This window comes from Phycomyces blakesleeanus, assembly GCF_001638985.1.
Source record: "Phycomyces blakesleeanus NRRL 1555(-) unplaced genomic scaffold PHYBLscaffold_19, whole genome shotgun sequence".
Classification (NCBI taxonomy): Eukaryota; Fungi; Mucoromycota; class Mucoromycetes; order Mucorales; family Phycomycetaceae; genus Phycomyces; species Phycomyces blakesleeanus.
Genome location: NW_017265152.1, coordinates 199,892 through 223,774, shown reverse-complemented (window position 1 = coordinate 223,774; position 23,883 = coordinate 199,892). Strand labels below are relative to the sequence as shown.

At 37.2% G+C, this 23,883-nt stretch overlaps 8 protein-coding genes across 8 annotated transcripts; 2 read left to right on the top strand and 6 right to left on the bottom strand.

The window, feature by feature from the left end:
* Positions 1–3,160: 3,160 nt before the first annotated feature.
* On the bottom strand, positions 3,161–6,435 carry NDUFS1 (NADH dehydrogenase Fe-S protein subunit 1 NDUFS1). The gene is made up of 7 exons (XM_018429110.1): positions 6,341–6,435; positions 6,105–6,226; positions 5,990–6,011; positions 5,296–5,873; positions 4,288–5,073; positions 3,890–4,110; positions 3,161–3,672 (listed from the first exon to the last, which is right to left on the bottom strand). The coding sequence occupies exons 1-7, from the start codon at positions 6,402–6,404 to the stop codon at positions 3,282–3,284; spliced, it is 2,184 nt and encodes a 727-aa protein (XP_018288166.1). The 5' UTR covers positions 6,405–6,435; the 3' UTR covers positions 3,161–3,281.
* A 737-nt stretch (positions 6,436–7,172) lies between these two features.
* PHYBLDRAFT_56674 (hypothetical protein) lies at positions 7,173–8,320 on the bottom strand (the record flags this gene model as incomplete). Its single annotated transcript, XM_018440221.1, has 4 exons — positions 7,173–7,302; positions 7,410–7,830; positions 7,940–8,186; positions 8,297–8,320. The coding sequence occupies 4 exons, from the start codon at positions 8,318–8,320 to the stop codon at positions 7,173–7,175; spliced, it is 822 nt and encodes a 273-aa protein (XP_018288165.1).
* Positions 8,321–9,518: 1,198 nt separating this feature from the next.
* Positions 9,519–11,698, bottom strand: PHYBLDRAFT_76156 (hypothetical protein; the record flags this gene model as incomplete). The annotated part of the gene is made up of 3 exons (XM_018443127.1): positions 9,519–10,985; positions 11,063–11,340; positions 11,496–11,698. 3 exons carry the CDS (start codon positions 11,696–11,698, stop codon positions 9,688–9,690), a joined length of 1,779 nt encoding a protein of 592 aa, XP_018288164.1. The 3' UTR covers positions 9,519–9,687.
* A 307-nt stretch (positions 11,699–12,005) lies between these two features.
* PHYBLDRAFT_148679 (hypothetical protein) lies at positions 12,006–12,406 on the bottom strand (the record flags this gene model as incomplete). Its single annotated transcript, XM_018432132.1, has 2 exons — positions 12,006–12,094; positions 12,169–12,406. The coding sequence occupies 2 exons, from the start codon at positions 12,404–12,406 to the stop codon at positions 12,006–12,008; spliced, it is 327 nt and encodes a 108-aa protein (XP_018288163.1).
* A 2,680-nt stretch (positions 12,407–15,086) lies between these two features.
* Positions 15,087–16,635, top strand: PHYBLDRAFT_171509 (hypothetical protein; the record flags this gene model as incomplete). Its single annotated transcript, XM_018436621.1, has 5 exons — positions 15,087–15,338; positions 15,394–15,511; positions 15,590–15,643; positions 15,688–15,771; positions 15,848–16,635. The coding sequence occupies 5 exons, from the start codon at positions 15,087–15,089 to the stop codon at positions 16,633–16,635; spliced, it is 1,296 nt and encodes a 431-aa protein (XP_018288162.1).
* Positions 16,636–19,119: 2,484 nt separating this feature from the next.
* PHYBLDRAFT_171508 (hypothetical protein) lies at positions 19,120–20,297 on the top strand (the record flags this gene model as incomplete). Its single annotated transcript, XM_018436620.1, has 4 exons — positions 19,120–19,182; positions 19,601–19,611; positions 19,773–19,842; positions 20,136–20,297. The coding sequence occupies 4 exons, from the start codon at positions 19,120–19,122 to the stop codon at positions 20,295–20,297; spliced, it is 306 nt and encodes a 101-aa protein (XP_018288161.1).
* An 875-nt stretch (positions 20,298–21,172) lies between these two features.
* Positions 21,173–21,794, bottom strand: PHYBLDRAFT_171507 (hypothetical protein; the record flags this gene model as incomplete). The annotated part of the gene is made up of 2 exons (XM_018436619.1): positions 21,173–21,356; positions 21,481–21,794. 2 exons carry the CDS (start codon positions 21,792–21,794, stop codon positions 21,173–21,175), a joined length of 498 nt encoding a protein of 165 aa, XP_018288160.1.
* Positions 21,795–21,884: 90 nt separating this feature from the next.
* On the bottom strand, positions 21,885–22,745 carry PHYBLDRAFT_171506 (hypothetical protein; the record flags this gene model as incomplete). Its single annotated transcript, XM_018436618.1, has 2 exons — positions 21,885–22,192; positions 22,496–22,745. The coding sequence occupies 2 exons, from the start codon at positions 22,743–22,745 to the stop codon at positions 21,885–21,887; spliced, it is 558 nt and encodes a 185-aa protein (XP_018288159.1).
* Positions 22,746–23,883: the final 1,138 nt, after the last annotated feature.

The window sequence follows — 23,883 nt, the reverse complement described above, 5'->3', positions numbered from 1 at the left end:
AATTTTTTATGCTACAAACATGTCCTGTTCTGTCAACTATATGCTCTAAATACATATACTTTGATTTGGTTTTGGCCAAAAATACTACAATCAAACACGCCGAATACTTGGGCCAAGTTATAAGGCATAATTATCGCCTTGTGCTACCATACATTAGACTTATGATAGCTCGCATCTATATACTTTGCAGCCTTTTCTTTTGGTCCATCACTATGAATGAACCCGTTTGATTACTGCTGAATCTGAGAGTATATTTAAATAATTTAAATACTTTATTTCATTTTTGAAATAAAATATAAAGTTCATCCTCAGCTGCTCCAGTCAAACGGTACTCTATCCAAATTTCTTATCGAATTGTCGAATTGTCTTAAAAAATCACAAGAATACATATAAATCTATCTGACCAGCTCCATTATACAACACAACTCAACACAACAATACCCTTTTTTTTGTTTGTTCTGTAGAATAATACAAGCCAGTCCTCCAAAAATAATAATAATAGTAATCACACTTTGTAATGTAAAGAAAAGAAAGTAGCTGCTCATTACTTCCCTCATTCCCTGCCACACCAAGCTACCGAAAATTAAATTCCAAAATCAATTTAAACAACTCAAACAATCATTCTAAAACTGCCCGATGATTCAGAAAAGTAATCCACAGACACGACTATCAAAACAAACAAAATAGGCGTGTTGTTCATCAAAGACGAGAAATCTCCGCATCGAGATCAAGCAACAAGTGCCCATGTGTTTTAAGACCCAATGCTCATTAATGCATCGGCAATTCTGAGTTATCTCTCTGTAAAGACTTTTGCTCGAAAAAAAGCAAACACACTGACCGCTCCCTGAGGCAGATTCTGATTTCTCTGTTGTCGTTAATACGCTCTTGAGAAATAATTCTCAAATTTCAACATTTGTGAAATGACTATACAATGCTGTGTGGTATACGCACCGCGATTGAGTAAAATGCAAACTGTACAATCCAGAACAGACTCTATAATTGCTAGTGAACCTGATGTGCTCATATTCTAGGAATGTAACACGTATACAACTCAGGCACGCGTACACACTTTACACCACTTCAGTAGCAACAAGCCATTGATCAACGAAGATTTTTAAATTGGGGAATCAAATATCTATATAAACAATTTTGATTCTCTTTTTTTTTTCTCAAATCTATTCGCTTACCCTATACACCGATGCCAGTAATTACTACAAGGCCCACGTTACTAATATAGGATAAACCCATATTATCATCGATACCTACCACAGTCATATCTTAGACAGTAGATACAGTGGGTGGTGGATAACTCTGATATTACTGCTTGTTTTTAACAATATTGGGATCATGCAGGTCAAATTAGCAAACCTTATTTCTTTAGAAACTAATATTCAGAAATTGTTGATCAAAAGCCAGCATAGCCAAACCAAAGTATATGTCTTTGACAAAAAAAATCTCGATTTCTTGTTGGATAGGCAATAGCAAAGTTGGCTCAACAGAATTCCTGCTAAATGTTTCGATTTTTAGACATGATGACTAAATGGCCGTTATGAGAGTTTTGACATCTATTGACGAGAATAGCGTGTCTCCCAAACAAGCAAATCTTTAATTATTGTCCTTTGCTGCAGGAATAGTCCCATTTAAAGCAAATTTAATTGAGGGTATTGCCGATTTGTAAGTGTAGCAAAACAGATGGTGTTCTAATGCGGGCTCATATACAGCACGGTGGAAGAATCCGTTGGCAAATCAATCGATTTGACTACTGCATCCTAAAACCTTGATTTGAACCCCCAACCGAACATTTATAGAAAGCCATCAAAAGTATTGCAAGAAAGAGAAAAACTTACCTAAATAACACTGCGAATCTCGAGGTATATATTTCCAGGGAATAATAGCAAATGGGTCAAAAATTTAGGACTAATATTTTTTGCCATTATCTAACAAAATTAAGGCTGTAATTTCTGATTGTGGTGGAAATACCAGATATTAAACACCAATACTTTCTTTCTTTCTTTTTATAAAGTATAAGATTCTAGACCTTTGCTACAAGCAGCTCAATAAATATCTGTTAAATAATATGATGTGTATATCTTTTGTGGTATTAAAACTATAATTTTTTTTTGAAAACGTTTTTTTTTCTCTCGTATGGGTGCATAATAATAAAAACTATAAAGTTGTTAATGACACAAATTATGGACAGTAATGGTCTACAAAACTTGATAGATATAACTTGATTGAGCCATTTCACAACCAATTGAGGACATTCTATCTTTGGAAGGGGTTGCTTTCTTCGAATCGATGAACTTGTATACCTGCTTGCCAAGTTTTTTACACTTGACTGTGGACAAGAATATTTCAGAATTATGTATGGCCTTGGGGTAATACATCTTATATGTCAAGAGCAGAATTAAGAAGAAATTAACCAGCGAGATAGAGCATGAGATTTATGCGCTAATTATTGAGTGTAGACATGACACTACCTTTTTGCAAATCATTTACAAGTTACATGTTTTTTATTAATTATATAACCTTTCCGCAAAATTATCCTTGCTTCTTCTTCATCAAGACAAGCACAATCTATTTATTTATTTTTTGTATCATTTTTCAAATGTGGCTTTTATTGAACAAACATAGGCTATCAAATGCTTTACTTTGAGGTCGGGATAATCTGGATTTCTTTAAATGAATAACTAAACGAAAAAGAGAAATAGTCTGTGGTACATATGTCCCAACTTATCCCTTCTTCTTACCCTCCCTTTGGATATTCCTATACATTTACATATACGTACTATGTATATTTATTTTTATGCAGGTCCAACAAAGACGTTAGTATATGTGCGATAATAGTGACCAATCACTTACGGCACATCCCTTTCTTTCTTTCTTTTACTGTCTTGCCTGACTTGATCCCTTCACTGAAATAACAAACCAGTTTCTCCTTAGGTATAAGTCTATTCATAAAGATCGCCATAGACACATAGTATGCAACATTATTTTCTTTCTTTCTTTCTTTCTTTCCTCTATATCTCTCTTTAAGTACGTACATATACACACACATATATATAGCATACAGAATAATGATCATCCCTCACCACCTCCCTCCCCCCCCCCCCCCCCCCCCCAGTCCCCCACCTCATCCCCTTCATCTCATAAAGGTTATGTGGTTATTACTAATTATTATTCTTATATCAAAACACTGTTTAAAAAAATAGACAATTCTCTTTGTGGTTATTTGTATGTTTTCATCTTTCATTTTAAATTTGTATATATTGCTTTGCTTTCTAAGCAGTGGCTCTCTCGAGCTCGGCCTCTTCCTTGCCAACCCAAGTCTTGGTACACTTTGCCATGGTGCTCGAAGCACGGGAAATGGCATCAGTCTGGTAAAAGTTCTTGATAACTGATGAGAGAACCTCACCGCTGCTCTGGACATTGCTCTTGATCTGAGTAGACAAACCAAGCTGGGCAGTAGAGGGGGTCTCAATAACATCGTAACGAGTAAGGGCAGGACTGATTTCAGACAAACGAGATCTGACGGAAGCCAAATCATCGTAAGGGAGAGTCTGTCCAGCAACCTCGGACAAGGCACGGATAATCTTCCAGTCCTCGCGTGCTGCAGCGGGGGGGTTGACACCTGCACGAGTGATCTGAGTACGACCTTCTGTGTTGACATATCTATTTTTAAAATAGAATAGAAAGAAAACGCGCACACACACACACACACACACACACAGGCAGATTTTTATATAGAGAAAACAATTGGTTAGTCAAGTTAATTAAGTAGGTTCAGTTCAGTTCAGTTCAGTTCAGTTAGTTTATTTTATTTTTCTAATTATAATTATAATTTTTTTGATCCCAATAAATATATCTACATATTTGAATTCTCACTTACGTTGCGTTTTTCTCGGTAAAGGCAGCACCGGGCAAAATGACATCGGCGTACTGGGCACCGACATCACCATGGTGACCTTGATATACAACAAAGGCATCCTTGGGCACATCTGCAGGTGTAATCTCATCAGCGTTCAAAAGGTAGACGAATTTGGCTTCCTCAGAAGAGGCCTCCTTGGAAGGAAGGAAACCAAGCTCATAAGCAGCGGTACGACCAGCAGCCTAAATATATATATTATTTATAGGTACCCATCAATACACAGTTATTGTCAATAATAATAATAATAAGAAAAGAAAAGTTAGACTCCTTAACTTAATTCCCAAATATGTAAATATATAGATAAATAGATAAATAAATTGCTACTAACACTACTCTATCTAGTATCTGCTTTTACTTACACGCTGCAAGACATTGAAACCGTTCCAGCCATCCTGGAATACGGTGCTCTGGTGCTTCTGAGCCAATTCGGAAGCCTTGGACAGGAGGTATTCGCTATCCTTGGAGTTCTCGATCACACCTGAACCGACCAAGATCAAGGGCTTCTTGGCCTCAGCAAGACGCTTGGCAAAAGGATGGGAGCCATCCAAAAGGGACTCGATGGCCTTGCTGTCAGTACCAATGTGCTCATAATCGTAGCTCAAGTCAGCAGCCTGACCAATCACACCAAAGTCCTGTCCGTTGTGGAGGTAGGACTTGCGGAAACGTGTGTTAAGAATAGGAGCTTCGTGGCGAGGGTTGGAGCCAATCAAAAGGACAAGATCGGCTTCTTCGGCACCGACAAGAGTAGAGTTGAGAGTGTAGTTGGATCTAAAGTCGGCATTGATAGCAAGGGGCTTGGAGCCGTTGGGGGCATCGATAGCAAAGTTGTCGGAGCCAACGCGGTTAAACAGATCTTTCAAGGCGACCATGGACTCGGCATCAGCCAAATGGCCAGCAATTGCCTTGGCACCGTTACCCTTTGTCTTGTTGAGCTCATCACCCACACGGCTCAAAGCAGCCTCCCATGAAGTGGGCACAAAGCGATCGCCATCACGCACCAGGGGTGTAGTGAGACGCTGTACCTTGAGACCATCGTAGAAGAAACGGGTTTTGTCGGAAATCCACTCTTCGTTGATTTCATCGTTGAGACGGGGGAGAATACGCATAACTTCGACACCGCGAGTATCAAGACGAATGTTGGAACCCTATAATTTATATCCATTCGTTCGTGTATATAAAGATGTGTGTGTGTTGGTGTTGGTGTTCGTATGTATTCGTGTGTATGATCGCGTGTTCGTGCGTAGGTGTTGTATGTGTGATTTGTTGCGTGTTTGATTATTTTATTGTTTTTTGTACGTATTGTCAGCCAAATCTTCCCTATAAAATGTTTTCCAAATCTAATCTACTCATCTAAGCTAAGCACGTACAATGGCATCGGACACGTCAATGGTTTCATACTTCTTCAGTTCCCAGGGTCTGGAGGTCATTTGGTAGGGTTTGGAGGTCAAGGCACCGACGGGGCAGAGGTCGATAACATTGCCGGACATTTCAGAGTCAATGGTCTTTTCAATATAAGTGCCGATCTGCATTTCATTGCCTCTGCCACTGGTACCGAGTTCGGGGGCACCAGCAACCTCGTTTGCGAAACGGACGCAACGAGTGCACTGGATACAACGGGTCATCTCGGTCTTGATGAGAGGGCCAAAGGACTTGTCCTCTACTGCACGCTTACCAGATGGCTCGTTAAAGCGTCCACGGTCACTACCGTAACGCATGCTCTGATCCTGCAAATCACACTCACCACCCTGATCGCAAACAGGGCAATCGAGAGGATGGTTGTAGAGCAAGAACTCCATGACACCCTCGCGAGCCTTGTGAACAAGAGGACTGTTAGTTTTAACCTTCATGCCAGGCATGACGGGGTATGCGCAAGAGGCAATTGGCTTGGGTGCGCGTTCAACCTCGACAAGACACATGCGGCAGTTACCAGCCACAGAAAGACGTTCTAAGGGGGGCCTGGGTTTAGTATAACACATGTGCGTATATCTTTTTTTTCAATTATTATTATTCTTATTTTTCTTATTATTTTTATATATAATAAATAAGATTAATTTGTTTTACCGTGATAACAGAAGCGAGGAATCTAGGATGTATAATTATTATTATTTTTATTATATAGAAAAATATTATATATATTTTGTGTGTGTGTGTGAAATATGCGTGTATTGTTACTTACGTCTGCTCCGGCCTTTTCACAAGCCTGAATCAAAGCAGAGCCCTGCTCAATCATTACGGATTTTCCATCGATAAAAACTTCGATTTCTTCCTTCTTGCTGGCAGTGGCAGAGAAGAGGCGGGCTACAGGATAATTGCAATCATAATTATCATCATGTTAATTTTACAGGTACGGGTTAACGAAATGCCGCTCGATGATCCCGGGAACTATTCGAGAAAAAAAAATAATGTTCGTACCTCCTGCAGCATTGAGAATTGCAGGTGTACGTGCAACGCCAGTCTGACGGATGACGCGCAACATGTTAAATGGAGTGGGGAGTTTAGAGAAGAAGAAAAATTGCAAAAAAAAAAAAAAAAATTATATGTTGCTTTGTTGGTATGGTTGTTTTTTTTGAGGGCACTGGGATATTTAGATTCCGACACATGGCCTTGTTGAAAGGGTGACGTATCTCAAACCCATTTTTTTTTTAATTAAAAAAAAAAGAAAGATAAACTTAAGTTAATTGGTATCATCAATTACTATTAATTTTAAGAAAATAATATTCTTATCTTAATTTAAGGGGAAGACTTTACTCGGATGTGGTTTATCCTTATCAATTTTATTTTATGTATATTTTTTAAAGGAGTTACATATATATAAATATTTAAATATTATGAATTGTAAAGTGATTGAAAGTGATATAAAGCATATACATACACACAAATTTGCATGTATGTATGTACATGTGTATATTTATAAATGTATACAGTGGTAATATAGTTGAAGTGGGTAACGAAAAATGAAGGAGAATAAGAAGAAGAAGAGGGATATACGAGAATAAAACTATGGTAGGTTAATAATAGTAATAGAAAGAAGTAAAAGTAGAAAAAAAAAACAAAAGCAAACGAAAAACAAACAAGCAAGCAAGCAAAAGAAGAAGAAGAAGAAGATATAAAAGCAAGATTCTAAGAGATAATTATCAATCTATTTGGCCAAATAACTACAAGGAATGATAGTCAGTATACATATTTTGCTTTCTTATTTAAAGATATAGTAAGAGAGGTATTCATTAACTAAGAATTGATGTTTTTACCTTGCCTGCTCCTGGGCTTTTAGTCGCTCCTTTGCAAGCGGGTGATCTGCTGGTGTGAGAAGCTCAAAACTACACAAGAGCTCTTCATTTACGCTCATAATTGCCCCAAAGTTGTCAAATTCACCACTAAAGGCAAGACGACAATTGCAATATGTTTATATATATGTGGTGGGGATATAGATGATAATGTTAATAACTCACAATTATTTACCAAGAGAATAACGAAAGCTTACCAGTAATTTGGTGCAGAAAACACTGTTACAAGGGTTCGATCATTGAAAAACTCATAACCATCCTCGACAACCATATGTGCACGACAAACAAGGTCAAGATCAAATTTGTTGAGAAAATCATCAATGACCTTTGTACCAAAGCAATAGGATACCCCGCGCTCATTATCTTCCCATTCAGCCGTTGCTTCTGAAGGGTCTGACCAGAGAAGATCGTTAAGAAGGCCGTATCCAGGCACTTCGGTAGGTCTCGGGATATTCCGAATCTCGTCCATATCCTTTAGAGATGGAGAAAGTCCACCATGAACGCAAAATATCTTGCCTGCCACCAGAGCAGCAATTGGCAATGTATTGAATACATCCACAAATACACGCCACATCCTTGAGCTCAATCTTCGCTTGCACTCATCATAAAATCCATAGACTATCGATGGACTTTCAGTACATTTTGGCTTCTTCTTTCTTTTATATATATATATATATATATATATCTACTGATAATTAGTTCATTCGCATATCTTTTCCATGCATACCTTTTGTTACATTGGCACACTCGTGATTTCCTCTCAAAAGGAAGAAGTTTTCTGGGTACTTGATCTTATAACACAGTAACAACAAAAATGTCTCTAGGCTTTGCTTGCCACGATCAACATAGTCACCAAGGAAGAGGTAATTTGAACTTGGCGGGAACCCGCCCATCTCAAATAATCGAATTAGATCTGTGTACTGACCATGTGTATCACCGACAATCTTGACCGGGGGAGACAGCTCTAGTAGAGTCTATAATCAAATTGTTGTATAAACCGTTAGTTGTGTATTCTCCCTTTATTTATTTGTCTGTTTATTTATTTATTTTCTCAAAGTATAATAATAATAATAATAAAACTTACAGGCTGACCAAGAAATATCTCCATTGCTCCTTGACATATCGCATTGACTTCGGCTGATTTTAGACAGAACTGCCGAGAAACTCGGGTGTAACCTGCATCCAAAAGGCGTTGGATATATTCATCGATCTGTGTCGAATGCACGCTCTGAAAGGAACGAGAGGTTAACTGATTGTTATTATTGTCACCTCCGGCTGTCAGTTGGTCAGCGTCGATCTCCTGAGGGAGTCCGGTAGTATTGTTTGTATGTGTTGGCCAGTAGTCAGAAGATAATAGTCTAGGCTGTCCGGATTCAGGTTCGGATTCGAAGGATTCGACGGATTCATCGTCTTTCGAAACAGGATAATCGGGATTCAGGCGAGTAAGTGATGAGATGGGTGGACTTGGAGGTGCGACTGGGCGAGTGATGAGAATAGAGTTGGAAGAGTGAGCAGTAGTCGTGCTTGTCTCATTTTCAATAAGTTCACGTTGAGGAGGAGGAGAACTCTTGGTCTTGTTCTTTACGCGTTTAGACTTTTTCTGAAGTCTGGATTGTACGTTGCCCATGTCAATAATAAAGACAAGTAAGAAACTGTAACCACAGTAACCACAAAACCCTATATAAAATAAAATAAAAAGAAAAATGATTTGGATAATATAAACCCCGCAGTCTACAGGTTATTTCCTTTTTTAGGAAACGATTAGTCTCCAAGTATATATTTTTTATGCTTTTTTTTCTTGTTTGTAAATGATGCTGTAGTAAAGTATTAAATATATATATATGTGTGTGTATATATCTTACAAGATTTTGGATTTGTAAACAAGATGTATTTTTCACTGTTTTTTTTGTAGAGCTGTGAAAGATAATTAAGGTGTTTGTACAATCCTAGAGAAGTGTGGTCTTAAGATGGAAAATGACGTGCACTGGAGACATTATAGGACAAGTGCATGTCGTTATCGTTTACCCATATTGAAATATATACACATTCTGTTTAACGCAATTATTGGCACTACTTTCCTAACGGTAAATTATACAGCATGACATGCTATATTTGTATGTATATTTCTAGGGTCTATAGCCTATTCTAGTCACAATTTAGCTTGCAATAATCTACTAGCAAATAATTGAATTGTTAACACCATTTTATCCCAAGAAAAGTTAACAATTTGAGTTGGGTAGTTTCCTATTGATAAATAGCTTTTTGAAACCATATAGATCGGTGTTCGATTTCTTTCTTTTTGTTTTGTGTTCTTGTTTGTTTGTGTGTTTTCTATTAACTATGAAAATATATAAAGAGAGAGAGAGATAAAAAGAAACGGAGATGTGTGATATGACAATTAAAAGTAAAGCAAAAAGAGAGAGAGAGAGAAAAGGAAGGGAAATAAAGTAGTTGATGTCTTTGATGGTGTAGAGGCTATTGTTTGTAGTAGCTCAATGGTACATTGTCTTCTTCGTCTGAACTATGATTATCTTGAGCGTGTTGTGGTGCAGGTGGCCTAGATTTATCTTCCCACTTGTCCTTCAATAATGTCTTTGGTCCATCCTTTCGCTTCTTGGCTGAAATGATAAACCGGCTCATTTTGCCTTTTTTATGAAACTGTGAAGAATAGTCGTCTTGGTGTGGAGAGTTGGAAACGTATTGCTGCTGAGGTGCTTGGGCAAAGTTGTCATGCTGGTTGATGATAGATAGGTACCAGAACATGAAATTGGATATCAGTACTTGGTGGCGTAATGGTCTGTGGGGATTCTCTAATTTATAATGTGACAACCGATAAACTGCCCGCTCAACATGAAGCGGCAGTCGGTAACTATTGATAAACTGAGGCGGTATAATATCCTGCTGGTTGATTCGTTTCTTCTTCTTAGGCTCAACAAATTTGGGCTCTGCCTTTGGTTTGATAGATAATGATCGACCAAACAAAGACGCAAGTCCACTCTGCTTCTTTGTTGCTTGGGCGGAATATCTCTTCTCCTCTAAACGTTTTTCTTCTAGTCGCCGCTCTTCCAAGCGCTTCTCTGCTGCACGCCTCTCCTCGAGTCGTTTGTTCTCCAGTCGTCTTTCTTCTAGTCGTCTTTCTTCCAATAGTCTGCTGACCTGTTCATCTTCTACTCTCCGTGTTGAGCTACGAACCTTTTTTTCCTTGTCATTGAAAAGTCCAGAAAGCCAGGAAGGTTTTTTCTCATGTTTAGATTTCACTCGGTCAATCGTCGGCCGCTTTATGGTAGCTTCTGAGATTGTTGGCCTGGGCTTTTCTATTAGCTTCTGAGGCAAAGGCTGCTCTTCCTCCACTTCAATTTTGGAAGAAAGTTCTTCTTCCACTTCAATTGTATGCTTCTCGGGTTGTTGCTGTTCTTCCTCCTCCTGGAAGGACTCGTCCATGAGTTGCGAAAATACTTGAGTCTCCGCATCATGTACTCTCGACAAAATTCCGAGCTGCGAATCGTCTGAAAAGGTCGCATTACCGAGATCAACCCACTCGCTCATGCACACGGGCCGATCGTATAGACTTATACCCTCATCTGTCATGGGCGGAATTTCTTTATCACTCGGTCTTCTTTGAGACATTGTGCGTCTAGGATCCTTTCGTTCTCTTTCGAGAGCCTCCTTGCGAGTTTTTCCTCTTGCTGAGAAGGCCGATCGTCGGAGGAGGGATTTACTTTCCTTTGGTACAACTGGCATGGTATCCATAAAATCCAACTGATTATTTGCATCTAAATGAAATTTTTCGGGTGTGAGCAAAATAAAATAAAAAGTATTAAAACTAAAGGTACCGATCATCAAACTATACCTTTTTCAATTTCTTGAATTGTCTCCATTGTATCATCTTTAAAAGTCTTTTGTTGGCTGTCTTTTTGTTTTGTTGAGGGTGAATGGGTGCTTTTGGCTGATCGGGATCTACTGGTTTTAACAGAAAGGTTGTCTTCATCTTCTGAAACATGCGACTGGGATAGAGAAGAGTTACGTCGTTTTATTTCGGAAGTTCGTCTAGCTGGATTTGTTGGGTGCGTATTGATCCAATTGACGAATTCTCCGGGTGCTATCTGAGGATGCTTATTAGCAGGTACCCTATCACGCATAAACACGCACAGAAAAAGTGAAAGAAAATAATAGTGGTCAGAGAAAGATTATCTACGCAGAGCTACATACATGTACATCTATTTTTGGGTCCTTTTGTTTATATATATTGAAGGGGAGGAAAGCTTACTTAGCAGTAAACTCACCAGATAAGTTCTGTCAATTGAACTTGTTCGGCCACTGCAAGTTTTTGTGGTTCTTCAACTATAGGGCTTTCTGGAACTATTGGAAGAACGGCCTGGTTGTCGAGGTATTCAGATAGCATGAGTGAAAGGTAAGCATCGGATTCAGACCTGTCATTCTGATTAAACCAGTTTTGTTTCTGAGGGCCATCTGTATTAGTGGACATTATGGTAAATGGTTTGGGTTGTCTCGGTAAGTAAGAGATGGTGGAGTGGAATGAGCAACTCGGAAAAGAGACAAATTGGCTCGTGTGCTCAATTTTTCTGGTCTTTTCTCCCGTCACAGTACAAAAAGGAAAGTAAAAAGAAAGAAAAAAAAAAGAAAAAAAAAAGTCTCAGTCTATCTGACGGTGTTTCTTTTTTGGTATCTTTTTTAGAATGGAGCTCTTCTTCGACCTCCTTTTCGCTGCTACTCTGGGCAATTAAGTCCAGTGAAACTATGGTCATGGTGTGCCGCATTGAGACTCCACAAGATCAATAAGGAACTTGTTCAGTAGGCGCACGTGGAATGGTTTGAGCAACACATATTGGGATATCAGATGGCCAAAATAGAACATCTTGTGCTATTGGATCTTCCAAATGCTTAAAAAAAAGAAGAAGAAGAATCGGATTCTAGGAACATGGAAATAATACCTACCTAAGCGGGTGGCTTTTCGGCCACTACTAAAATACATAAAGAGGTAAAAAGTACCTATCTTGGATAATAATGGTCTGTGAGGGCGATCAAGAATTCTCGATTGGTTTGAAGCAAGTTCAACTTGGTTTGTCGCACACGATTGAATGTCAGACATTTTCATTACAGATTCCCATGAACTAAGACCAGAAGGTCTTCCTAAAGGTGAGTTAGTAGCGGTGTCTTTTCCAGGGCAACGCATGGCTCTTCGTATTTTAGCAACCTATCATGTGACTTTTTTTCTGCTTCTATTTTTTAAGTTATCAAGTGGGGAAGTTTTGGGTACGGAATAAGATTAAGCGTCATTTGAGTCACTAATAGTACGACGTATTTAAATGTATTTTAATGCGCTTGGGCCACTATGTGAGCTATGTATTTTATTCGACTATTCTTGAGGTATTGGTAATATTAAAAATTGAATTTTGGAGATCTAATGCTTAAAAACAACCATCACTGTCTTCCCTAAAACCAATATAATGACGTATGAAAGTCAATGTTACTTGGTAGTGAAATCAATGTCACGTGCTCAATACTGACCTTCGCACTTGTTTTCTTTTTCAAAAGTATAAAATAAAATATCTCGCATCTTCCAAAATAGGTGTCGTGTGCTTAGGGATATATGACACAGTTTCTTTGAAAATTGTGATATCTATATATCTATATATCTATTGGTGTGCTATTTCATTCGGGTGTTATTTTATCACTTTGGTTTTTAACACAATATAATATGGTACAGATTTTCTTATGGTATTTATTGGAGTGTTATTGATGAGATTGGCAGATATCAGCTATTATTCGGGCCCGACGCTTTTCCTCTCGGGCACGACGTTTCTATAGAGTACTAAAAATATTCTAAACACCGATTTTAATTATGTACCGGACTCCTGAAAAGTGACTATGGTCCGGCCTTCAATGGTAACAGAGTACCTGAAAGCAAAAAAAAGTTGTGTCCTGAAGAAATTAGTGAAAGACCCGTTATAAAACCTTCTTTTCTTTTATATATTCATCTTGTAAGAATTAGACATCTTTTACATAATATAGTGTTTTTATCAGAAGAAACAAGAGTGCTACTTCTATCATTACAAATTAGTATTTGTAAAAACGATGTTAACAATCGCTCAATAGAAATCACTTCAACATGAATACTATCAATAAAGAATCAATTTTTATCGACGGAAATGAATATTATCCCGTTCAACAAGACTTTCCCACTACACCAGTCAATGGCTATTCCAACATGACTGTGGCTATTTCTAAGATGCAGGAGTATGCACTTGTTAACAACTTCACTCTTGCAACTAAAGACCGTAAACCAACCCGGGTTTACTTAAAGTGCGCCAGGGGTGGTCACTATAGAAACACCCATAAACTTGAAGACTGCGATCGCGTAAAAATCCGCCCTAGTTCGAAAACCGGATGTCCTTACATGATAAAGCTATCTTACAAGAAAGGAATCAAAGGATATCTTCCCTTGAAAGCTTCTAGTGAAATGAAGAGCCATCACAATCATCCTCTTGATGACAAATGCTTGGAATCGACTCTGAAAGGCAGATTGTCGAGAGTTACTGCCGAAGACGCCAAGCAGATATCTAAACTTGTTGAGACAAAGGCCAAGACTCGTGAGATCCAAAGGGCTATCACAGACGAAAAAGACGATGGTCATAAGCTGTACGTTAGCGATATCAACAATATCAAGGCTGCCTTTGCTCGAGTTTCTGCCCCTGTTGCCCAGAATGCGGGTACTGGACTTGTTAAGATGATGGAAGCAAAAGGTTACCAGGTGCATTATGATGTAAACGGGGACAATTCGCTGGAGAGGGTGTTTTTTACCAATCAGAAGATGATGGAGAGAGCTCGTCGCTTCTCAGAAGTTATGGTGGTAGATGCTACATATTCTACCAATAACTTGTCAATGCCGCTGATTTGCGTGGAAGGTATCCACAACCTCGGAGGAGAAACCCTCAAATCGTTTCCCATTGCCTTTGCCTGGGTCTCTAACGAGCAGCAAGGCACATATCTTTGGTTCCTCCAGCAACTCAAGGCACTTGTTTTTGAAGACAAGGCTCTTAGCACAGTTTTTGTGACAGACAAGTGTGCTGCACTTATGAACGCTCTTGATGTTGAGTTTCCGAACAACAGCAAGCTGCTTTGTTACTGGCACATGCTGAATAGTGTGGAAAAGACTTTTTCGGGAAAAGTTGGCTCGGTACAAAAAAAAGGAAGAGCTGACGGGATATATATCCAATATTATCCATAGCAAAAGTAAGAAGGAGTTTGACTGGGCGCTGAATAAGTTCAACGCTGTATCTGCTGGTTCCGAAGTAGAAAATGGCAATGTGAAAGCGCCAGTCTCGGCATATTTTCATGACAGGTGGATTACATGCCAAGAGAAGTGGGCAGGTTATCTTACTCAGAAGATAATGCATTTTGGATGCACAACATCTCAAAGAGTGGAAAGTGCCCATCAAGCCTTAAAGAGAGGTATATCTGCAATAGCTTCTCTGGATCTCGCCTTTGAAAATATTTCAAGATATATCGAGAGGCTTGAGAGAGACTTCCGGAATGTGGAGATCAGGGAATCTACCACGGTTGACCCTCTTGTTGGACGAAACAAGCTTTTGTCTAGACTGCTCATGAAGGTCTCAAAGCGAGCTTTACTGGTAATAGACCAAGAGGTTCGACTGAAATGTGAAAGCAGTATTGTTTGTGAATGCATGAACAAGCTCCAGTATGGTCTACCTTGTCGCCATTCTTTGCCTGCTGGAAGGGATATCTATATTTCTGATATCCCTGAAAGGTGGGTTATTGATCCTCGTAATGTAAAGCCAAGGGACAACACTTGTCGGGAAAACTTCCAGCTTGAGGAAAGACCAGAGGTGTGGATGGAAGAAGTAATTAAACTCGAGTCACTGTTTCGGTCCTGTGAGGGCAGCCAGCAAGTGGCTAACCTCCTGAATAAGATCAAGAAGGTCACTTCTGAATTCGAAGGCAAAACTGGGCACCCTTCGATTAACTTTCAAGCCCCAGAAAAAATTAAATATCCTGGCAGAAGAAAGGGTGGTGCACGTCCCAAATACCTTCCCAAAGACTTTGGTCGGGCAAACTGGAGGAAGATCAGTGTTTCGTCTGGTCATGTAAGATAAAAAAAAATAACATAACAAAGTACTAATATGTATCTTGAAATACTAGGCTGGCCTTAAGGCAATGGTTAGACTGAGAGCTAAAATGAGGGAGGGAAAGCCTGCAGCTACACAAAAAACAAAAAACAAAAAACAAAACAAAAACAAACAAGAGCCTCTCAACCCAGGTAAGATGTGTTCTTATTTTACAATGTAATTGAATCTATGAGAAAGGATTCCCATCTTATACTTTCATGTTTTTTTAGTCGATGCTACCAAAAACAAAATAAAACAAATAAAGCAAGAGCCTCTTGACCCTGGTAAGATGTGTTTTTATTTTACTTTAATTGAATTTATGTGGAAGGATGTCGTCTTACACGAATATGCTTTTTAGTCGATGCCACCAAAAATAAAACAACAAAAATAAAACAAGAGCCTCTCGACCCAGGTAATATGCTTTCTTATTTTACAGTGTAATTGAATCCATAAAGAGAACTATCGTCTTATACTTATATACTTTTTAGTCGATGCCCCCCAAAAAAATGGGTTCAAAAGACCCGCCACCGCCTTAGAAGATTACCAGTATGATAATCGCACCTCTGTTGGCAAGAGGGTCAAATTCCAGCCCGGTTTTCCTGTCTCTCATGAGATAATCGATGATGTCAAGGGTGGGTTTAGCCCTACTGCTGACGGATGGTGTGGTTTTCGGGTCCTTGCCCACTTGATCTACAAAGATCAAAATAAGTTTTCACTTGTAAAAAGGGATATGCTAGCCGCCCTGCCGAAATACAAAACATTGTACACAAATACCTTTGGCACTGACACAAGCCAACTAGAAAAAATCATTCAACATGGCTCTCAACTCGATTATAGCAACACCAGCAACACCAACACCAACTTCATCCCAGTATGTTCAGACGCCAGTATGTGGTTTAACACACCCGACTGTGCTCAACTAGCTGCGGACACATATACACGACCAGTCTGCGTCTACTCAGACAACCCCAACACCCCCTCAACAACCTTTCTCCCATTCGCCCTTCCCAACAACAAAACCAAACAACGACAACCTCTGATTTTTAATCATGTTAACAGTAATCACTGGACAACAGTTGACCTTTCCCGTAATATCTCTAGAAAATGGCCAACCGTTCCTGAATTATTTTTTTTAGGTTGTGCCAGAAATAAGATTGATGATAACTTTGATACTTACTGGAATAAGTTCAAAGAATTTAACAAGCATGATCGCCGAAATGCCATGCTCTCTCTCCATTCTGATCTAGATCAACCAATTGATCTTACTCCAAAATAATTTCTTTTCGATATTCTTTTCTATTTTATTACTCTTTTAATTATACTTTATTACTTATATTTTATTAGCTAGATCTTTTCTTATTTATTTACTCATTTGCTTTTATATTTTATTAGCTAGACAATTTTTTTAAATCTTTATAAATCTTATCAATTTGTTTCTTTGCATCAACATAAGCTATCTATCACTTGTGGGTTAAATGACTTTCCGCTCTGTTTTTTCCTAGAGATCATTCGTGGGAAGTACTTTACCCTTCGAGTTACACTTATAACCAGCGAATTAAAAATCATAAATATCGGATGGTGTTACACAGATCGAGCCAAATTATCTTCGAATATGTTATATTATGCATTTGCATCTATTTATTTCATCAATTCAAGACTTGGCTCTCTATAACTTTGGATCCAAGTAGTTTATAGATATATGTATGTGTTCTAGGATTTTTAGTTGAATTGAAAGGGTCGATCATGAGAAAACTAACGTAATATCTCAAAAATTTGCTTTTTTTCAATAAAATAAAATATTGTATTTGCTTGTAGAATCACTTTTTTCTCATTTGTTTTCTATGAAACTTTTACTGGATTCATATGTTATCTGAATATATGTAATTAAAAACTTTTTTTGGTCTTATATGAATATTTTTCATTTTTTGTATTTTTGATAAAATATCTCATGTACATGTTGCAAGGAAATGATAGAAAGAGTTTTTACAGAAGAAATAAAAATAAAAAATAAAAAGTAAAAACATGAATTTTGTAAAAATATATTAGCTTTACTGCTATGCAAACTTTCTTAGGCATAAAAGGCTTCATTACCTTTATATCTATTACGAAAGTTTTTGAAAAAAATGCAAATTATATGGATTATAATCTTTTCCACTTAAATCACATAAAATGAAAATATATGATTTATGTCTCAAGTTAAATCGTGAAAAAATGACTCATCAGCAACAGCAGGTATATGATTTGTTGACGGGAACCAAATAGATCTTGTGTTTTTACAGAAATAGGTGTGGTCACAATTTTTATTTATTTATTTTATATTGTGCGTTTATTGCATGAGAACTACAATAAAAAAGACATTGCATTGAATATGAACTCTTTAAAATGTAAAGTAAAATTCTAGAAACCTCTATAATTATACTTATAGAAGCTTTACTTTCAATAAGTAAAATATTGCATCAACAGTTTTCTTGAACACAATTATTCTATCGCCACATTTAGGACACGACGTTATGCCTCTCGAGCACGACGTTTCTTACACAGTCACGTTTGGGACATGACGTTTTGCCTCTCGAACACGACGTTTCTTACACAGTCACGTTTGGGACATGACGTTTTGCCTCTCGAACACGACGTTTCTTACACAGTCACGTTTGGGACACGACGTTTTGCCTCTCGAACACGACGTTTCTTACACAGTCACGTTTGGGACACGACGTTTTGCCTCTCGGGCACGACGTTTACAAATTGTATATTTTGTATATACTGCATAAAAAAAATAGAAATTTTAATATGGTTACTACTTAAGTACACCTAGAAATTCCGTTATATTAAATGAAGATGTACCTTATTCATGAATTAAATTATTTATATTTTGATAGATTGATTTTACTCATATAAACTACTTTGGGTGGTTAGGGACCAGATAAAATTGCTGGATGCCGGACAACAAATCACTTTTTATGAGGCCGGTAAATGGTGAAAGGCGGAGATTCAATAAACGTAGTGCTCCAGAGAAACGTCGTGCCCGAGAGGAAAAGTGTCTGGCCCGAATAATTAGCGAAAGAAGAACAGGGTCTAGGCTAGTGTTTGTCAATCGACCTTGGTTTGTACTACTTTATAAACCAATCATAATCCAACTGAGAAATTAATACAGAATAACCCAACTGCCTGAAACACTTTACATTTATATGTGTTCAAATATACACCATTCTATCGATAATTATAATTATTTATATAAGTTACATTATACACCATGAAAAAGTAGTGGTGCTTGCAATTGTGCTAGCCTGGTCACAGATAGATCAAGCTAGTAAAATGGCTATTACATATATATAAATCACCTTTTAAAGGCTCTGCTTATTTACTATTTTTTTCTGATATTGCTCAGACTGACTGACGGCACAATATGAAAGCAAAGAGACAATCTACTGCTACTGAATGTATAGGTTTTGTTTGGTTGGGAGCAAGACGCTATCGATTACTAATTATCGATTTATAGGATCTAGTGCTTTTGATATTTTGCGCTTGTATACCAAACTCAACTGGATGCACGAATAACCTAGAAATAATACTCTGTTGGATTAAAGGCTTTGATTTATAACTTTTGTTTTGTAATACAATATAATGCGCTACAGTACTGTATAGTATGATTCCACTTATTATTTTGAGGTTCATAGTCTAGCTTTGGTTCGCTTGAGACTATTTTAGTTTGAAGCACGGAGCCTTTGTATAAATGAACCTTTTCTATGGTTGATTAAATATGAGTGTACTGGAAATGATATTTTTTAAGATTTCTACAAGCATATGCAAATGCACACCAATGGTAATCATAGCTTTTCAATTATAGAAAATTAAAAATAGAATCAAATAAGCAATGTTTTTTTTGGCTTTAAGTAACCTGGTGAGACACATTGTGATCCACCTCTTCGAGGTTTATTATATTACAATTACTCGAATTTTGATCAAAATATCCGATTTTTTTACTCTCAAAAAGCATAGAACCCTGAAATTCGGGAAACTTGCACCACTTCAATAAGCTCTTTAAATGCCCAATAGCAAAAATACGAGTTGTTTCTAAAAGTACAATTTTTTTTAGTTGAATACATAAACCAGACACTCCAAAAGGCATCAATTTGGAGTGTTCAAAAGTTAGAGATATTTTTTTTAAAGAAAAGAGAATATTATTTAGCATAAGAGACATTATAGAATAGCTATATATCTATATATGCTCTACATAACAGAATATCAGCTTGTATAAACGTTTATATGAAGAAAGCCGTCCTATATTCTGACATTACAAGCATACACTGGAAGCAAAGAGTGGAGTACAAATAAAGCCACAATCTTTCTTCCAAAAAAAAAGGTTTACAAAAACATTACTAGTAAATTTACTAATTTTTTTTACCTACTTAGAGCAACTTCAGCAGTGAGAGAACTTTTAATTTATCTAGAGTTAAACACCGCTACTTTAGCTAAAGAAAAGGTCAATTTTCCCAGCAGTTCGATTTATCTTTTTCTTTAAATAAATTTTGAGAGCGTTTTCATCAATAAATTTTATCTTCCTATTAAATTTAATAGGAAGATAAAGAAAAGGGACTGTTATATTTAAAGTGAATTTAATCGAACTGCTGGGAGGACAAACTTTAGCTAAATCTTTAAATTTAATGTAAAAGTGGAGATAAAGTGGACTGCTGAAGATGCTCTTAAAAGTGCTTATAAATTTTATCTTTTTGGATTTTTTTGCTGTATAAAGTATATATATATATAATAAAAAAGCAAGCGCTAGTTATTCGGGCAAGACACTTTTCCTCTTGGGCACAACGTTTCTCTGGAGCACTACGTTTATTGGACCTCCGCACTTTAGCATTTACCGGTCTCATAAAGAGTGACTTGTCCGTCATCCAGCAATCTTATCTGGTCCCTGACCACCCAAAGTAGTTTGTATGAGTAAAATCAATTTATTAAAATATAAATAATTTTATTCATGAACAAATTATTTCTTTATTTAATATATTCGAATTCCTAGCTGTACTTGAGTAGCAATTCTGTTAAAAGTTTTATTTTTTTATAGCAGTGTATACAAAATATACAATTTGTAAATGTTGTGCCCGAGAGACACAACGTCGTGTCCCAAACACGACTAATTTGGTTCCCGTCAACAAATCACATACCTATGGTTGCTGACAAGTCATACTTTCACGATTTAACTTGAGACATAAATCATATATTTTCATTTTGTGTGATTTAAGTGGAAAAGATTATAAACCATGTAATTTGCATCTTTTTTCAAAAACTTTCATAATGGATATAAAGGTAATGCAGCCTTTTATGCCTAAGAAAGTTTGCATTATAGTTAAGCTAATATATCTTTACAAAATTCATGTTTTTGTTTTTATTTCTTCTGTAAAAACTCTTTATTATTTCCTTACAACATGTACATGAGATATTTTATCAAAGATACAAAAAAATAAAAAAAAATATTCACAAAAGGCCAAAAAAAAAGTCTCTAATTACATATATTCAAATAGCATATAAATTCAGTAAAAGTTTCATAGAAAACAAATGAGAAAAAAGTGATTCTACAAGCAAATACAATATTTTCTTTTATTGAGAAAGTGCAAATTTTTGAGATATTATGTTAGTATTCTCATGATCAAGATATTCAATTCAACCAAAACTTCTAACACACAATTATATCTATATACTACTTGGATCCAAAGTTATAGAGAGCCAACACTTGAATTTATAAAATAGATAGATAGAAATGCATAAGATAAGATATCTGAAGATAGTTTGGTTAAATCTATGTAACACTATTCGACATTTATGCTTTTTAATTCGCTGGATATAAGTGTAACTCGAAGGGTAAAGTACTTCCCACAAATGATTTCTATGAAAAAACAGAGAGGAGAGTCATTTAACTCGCAAGTGATAGATAGTTTATGTGGACGCAAAGAAACAGATTGATAAGATTTATAAAGGTTTAAACAAGATTGTCTAACTAATAAAATATAATATAATAAAAGAAAAATAGAAGAAAAAAATAGATTATTTTATAGTGAGATCAATAGGTCCCTCTTGATCGGAAAGAAAAGAGAGCATGCCATTTCTGTAATCATACTTATTGAACTCTTTAAACTTGTTCCAGTAAGTATCAAAGCTGTTGGGAATCTGGTTTCTGACACAGCCCAAAAGGAATAACTCAGGAATAATTGGCCATTTCCTTGAGATATTGCGGGAAAGGTTTACTGTTGTCCAGTCGTTATTGTTAACATGATTAAAAATCAGAGGTTGTTGCTGTTTTGAGGTGTTTTTGGGATGAGCAAAGGGAAGAAACGACACAGAAGTGGTGTTGGGGCTATATGAGTAGGCACAGACTGGTCGTATATATGTGTCTGAAGCTAGTTGAGCACAGTCGGATGTATTAAAACACATACTAGCATCTAAACATGCTGGGATGAAGTTGGTGTTGGTGTTGTTATTGTTGATGCAAAGATCAAAACCATGTTTTATGATGTCTTTTAATTATTTAATATCAGTTCCAAATGTATTTGCATATGTCTCCTTGTATTTTGGCAAGACAGAAATCATATCTCTTTTTACAAGAGGGAATTTGTTTTGATCTTTATAGATCAAGTGGGCAAGTACCCGAAAACCACGCCGCCCATCAGCAGTCAGGTTAAACCCACCCTTAACGACACCGACTATCTCATGAGAGACAGGAAAACCGGGCTGGAATTTAACCCTCTTGCCAACAGAGGTGCGCTTATCATACTGGTAATCTTCTAGAGCGGTGACAGGTCTTATCAACCCATTTTTTTGGGGGGCAGAAACTAAAAAGCATATAAGTATAAGACGATATTTTTCTTTATGGATTCAATCACACTGTAAAATAAGAAAGCATATTACCTGGGTCGAGAGACTCTTGTTTGCTTTTGTTTTGTTTTTTGTGTAGCTACAGGATTTCCTTCCCTCATTCTGGGTCTCAACCTAACCATTGCCTTAAGGCCAGCCTAGTATTTCAAGATACATATCAATAATTTGTTACGTTATTTTTTTTTATCTTACATGACCAGACGAAACACTGATCTTCCTCCAGTTTTCCTGACCAAATTATTTGGGGAGGTACGTTGGACGTGCACTATCATTCCGTTTGTCAGGGTACTTGATTTTTTCTGGGGCTTGAAAGTTAATCGAAGGGTTCCCAGTTTTGCCTTCGAATTCAGAAGTAACATTCTTGATCTTATTCAAGAGTTTAGCTACTTGCTGGCTACCCTCACAAGAGCGAAAAAGTGTCTCAAGTTTAATTATCTCCTCCATCCACACCTCTGGTTTTTTATCAACTCTGATTGTTTCTTCGAGAGTATTTTTGGCTTGTTTCGCCATTCTAGGTTCAATCAGCCACATTTCAGGAATATCGGAAATACATATTTCCCTTCCAGCAGGCAAACAATGGCGGCAAGGTAAACCATATTGAAGCTTGTTCATACATTTGCAATAAGTACTGCTGTCACACACAACCCGAATCTCCTGGTCTACCAAAAGTAAAGCTCGCTTTGACACCTTCATGAGTAGCTTGGATGAAAGATTGTTTCGTTCAACAAGAGGGTCAACCGTCATAGATTCCCTTACCTCTACATTTCGAAAGGCTTGAGAAAGACTTTCGATGTATCTTTCAATACTCTCGAAGGCAAGGTCCAGAGATTCTATAGCAGATATACTTCTTTTCAAAGCATGATGTGCACTTTCCACTCTTCGCGACGTTGTACACCCAAAATGCATCAATTTGGAAGTAAGGTAGCCTACCCACTTCTCCTTACATACAACCCACTTGTCATTGAAGTAAACTGCAGCTGGCACTTTTTGCTTGCCATTTTTTACCTTCGTACTATCAGAAACTTTGTTGAACTTGTTGAGAGCTAAGTCAAACTCTTTCTTGGTTGTATTATGGATCATGCTGGCTATGTATCCTGTAAGCTATTCCTTCCTTTCTTCCAAGCCTACTTTTTCCAAAAGAGCCTTCTCCACGCTATTTAACATGTGTCAATAGCAAAGCATCTTATTTTTATCTGGAAATACACTGTCCAGAGCGTTCATCAATGCAGCGCACTTGTCTGTCACAGACACTGTGATCAGTGTCTTTCCTTTGAAAACAAAAGACTCGAGTTGCTGAAGGAACCAAAGATATGTGCCTTGCTGTTCATTAGAGACACAGGCAAAGGCAATTGAGAAAGATTTGAGGGTTTCTCCTCCAAGATTGTAGATACCTTCCACGCAAATCAGGGGCATCTCCAAGTTATTGATAAAATATGTCGCATCAACCATCATAACTTCCGAGAAGCAGCGAGCTCTCTCCATCATCTTTTAGATGATAAAAAATACCATTTCCAGTGAATTGCCTCCATTGATGTCGTTGTGTGTTTAGAAAACTTTTGCTTCCATCATCTCAACAAGTCTAGTTTCTGCATTCTGGGTAACAGGGCTAGAAACTCAAGCAAAAGCAGTCTTGATATTGCTTGTATTG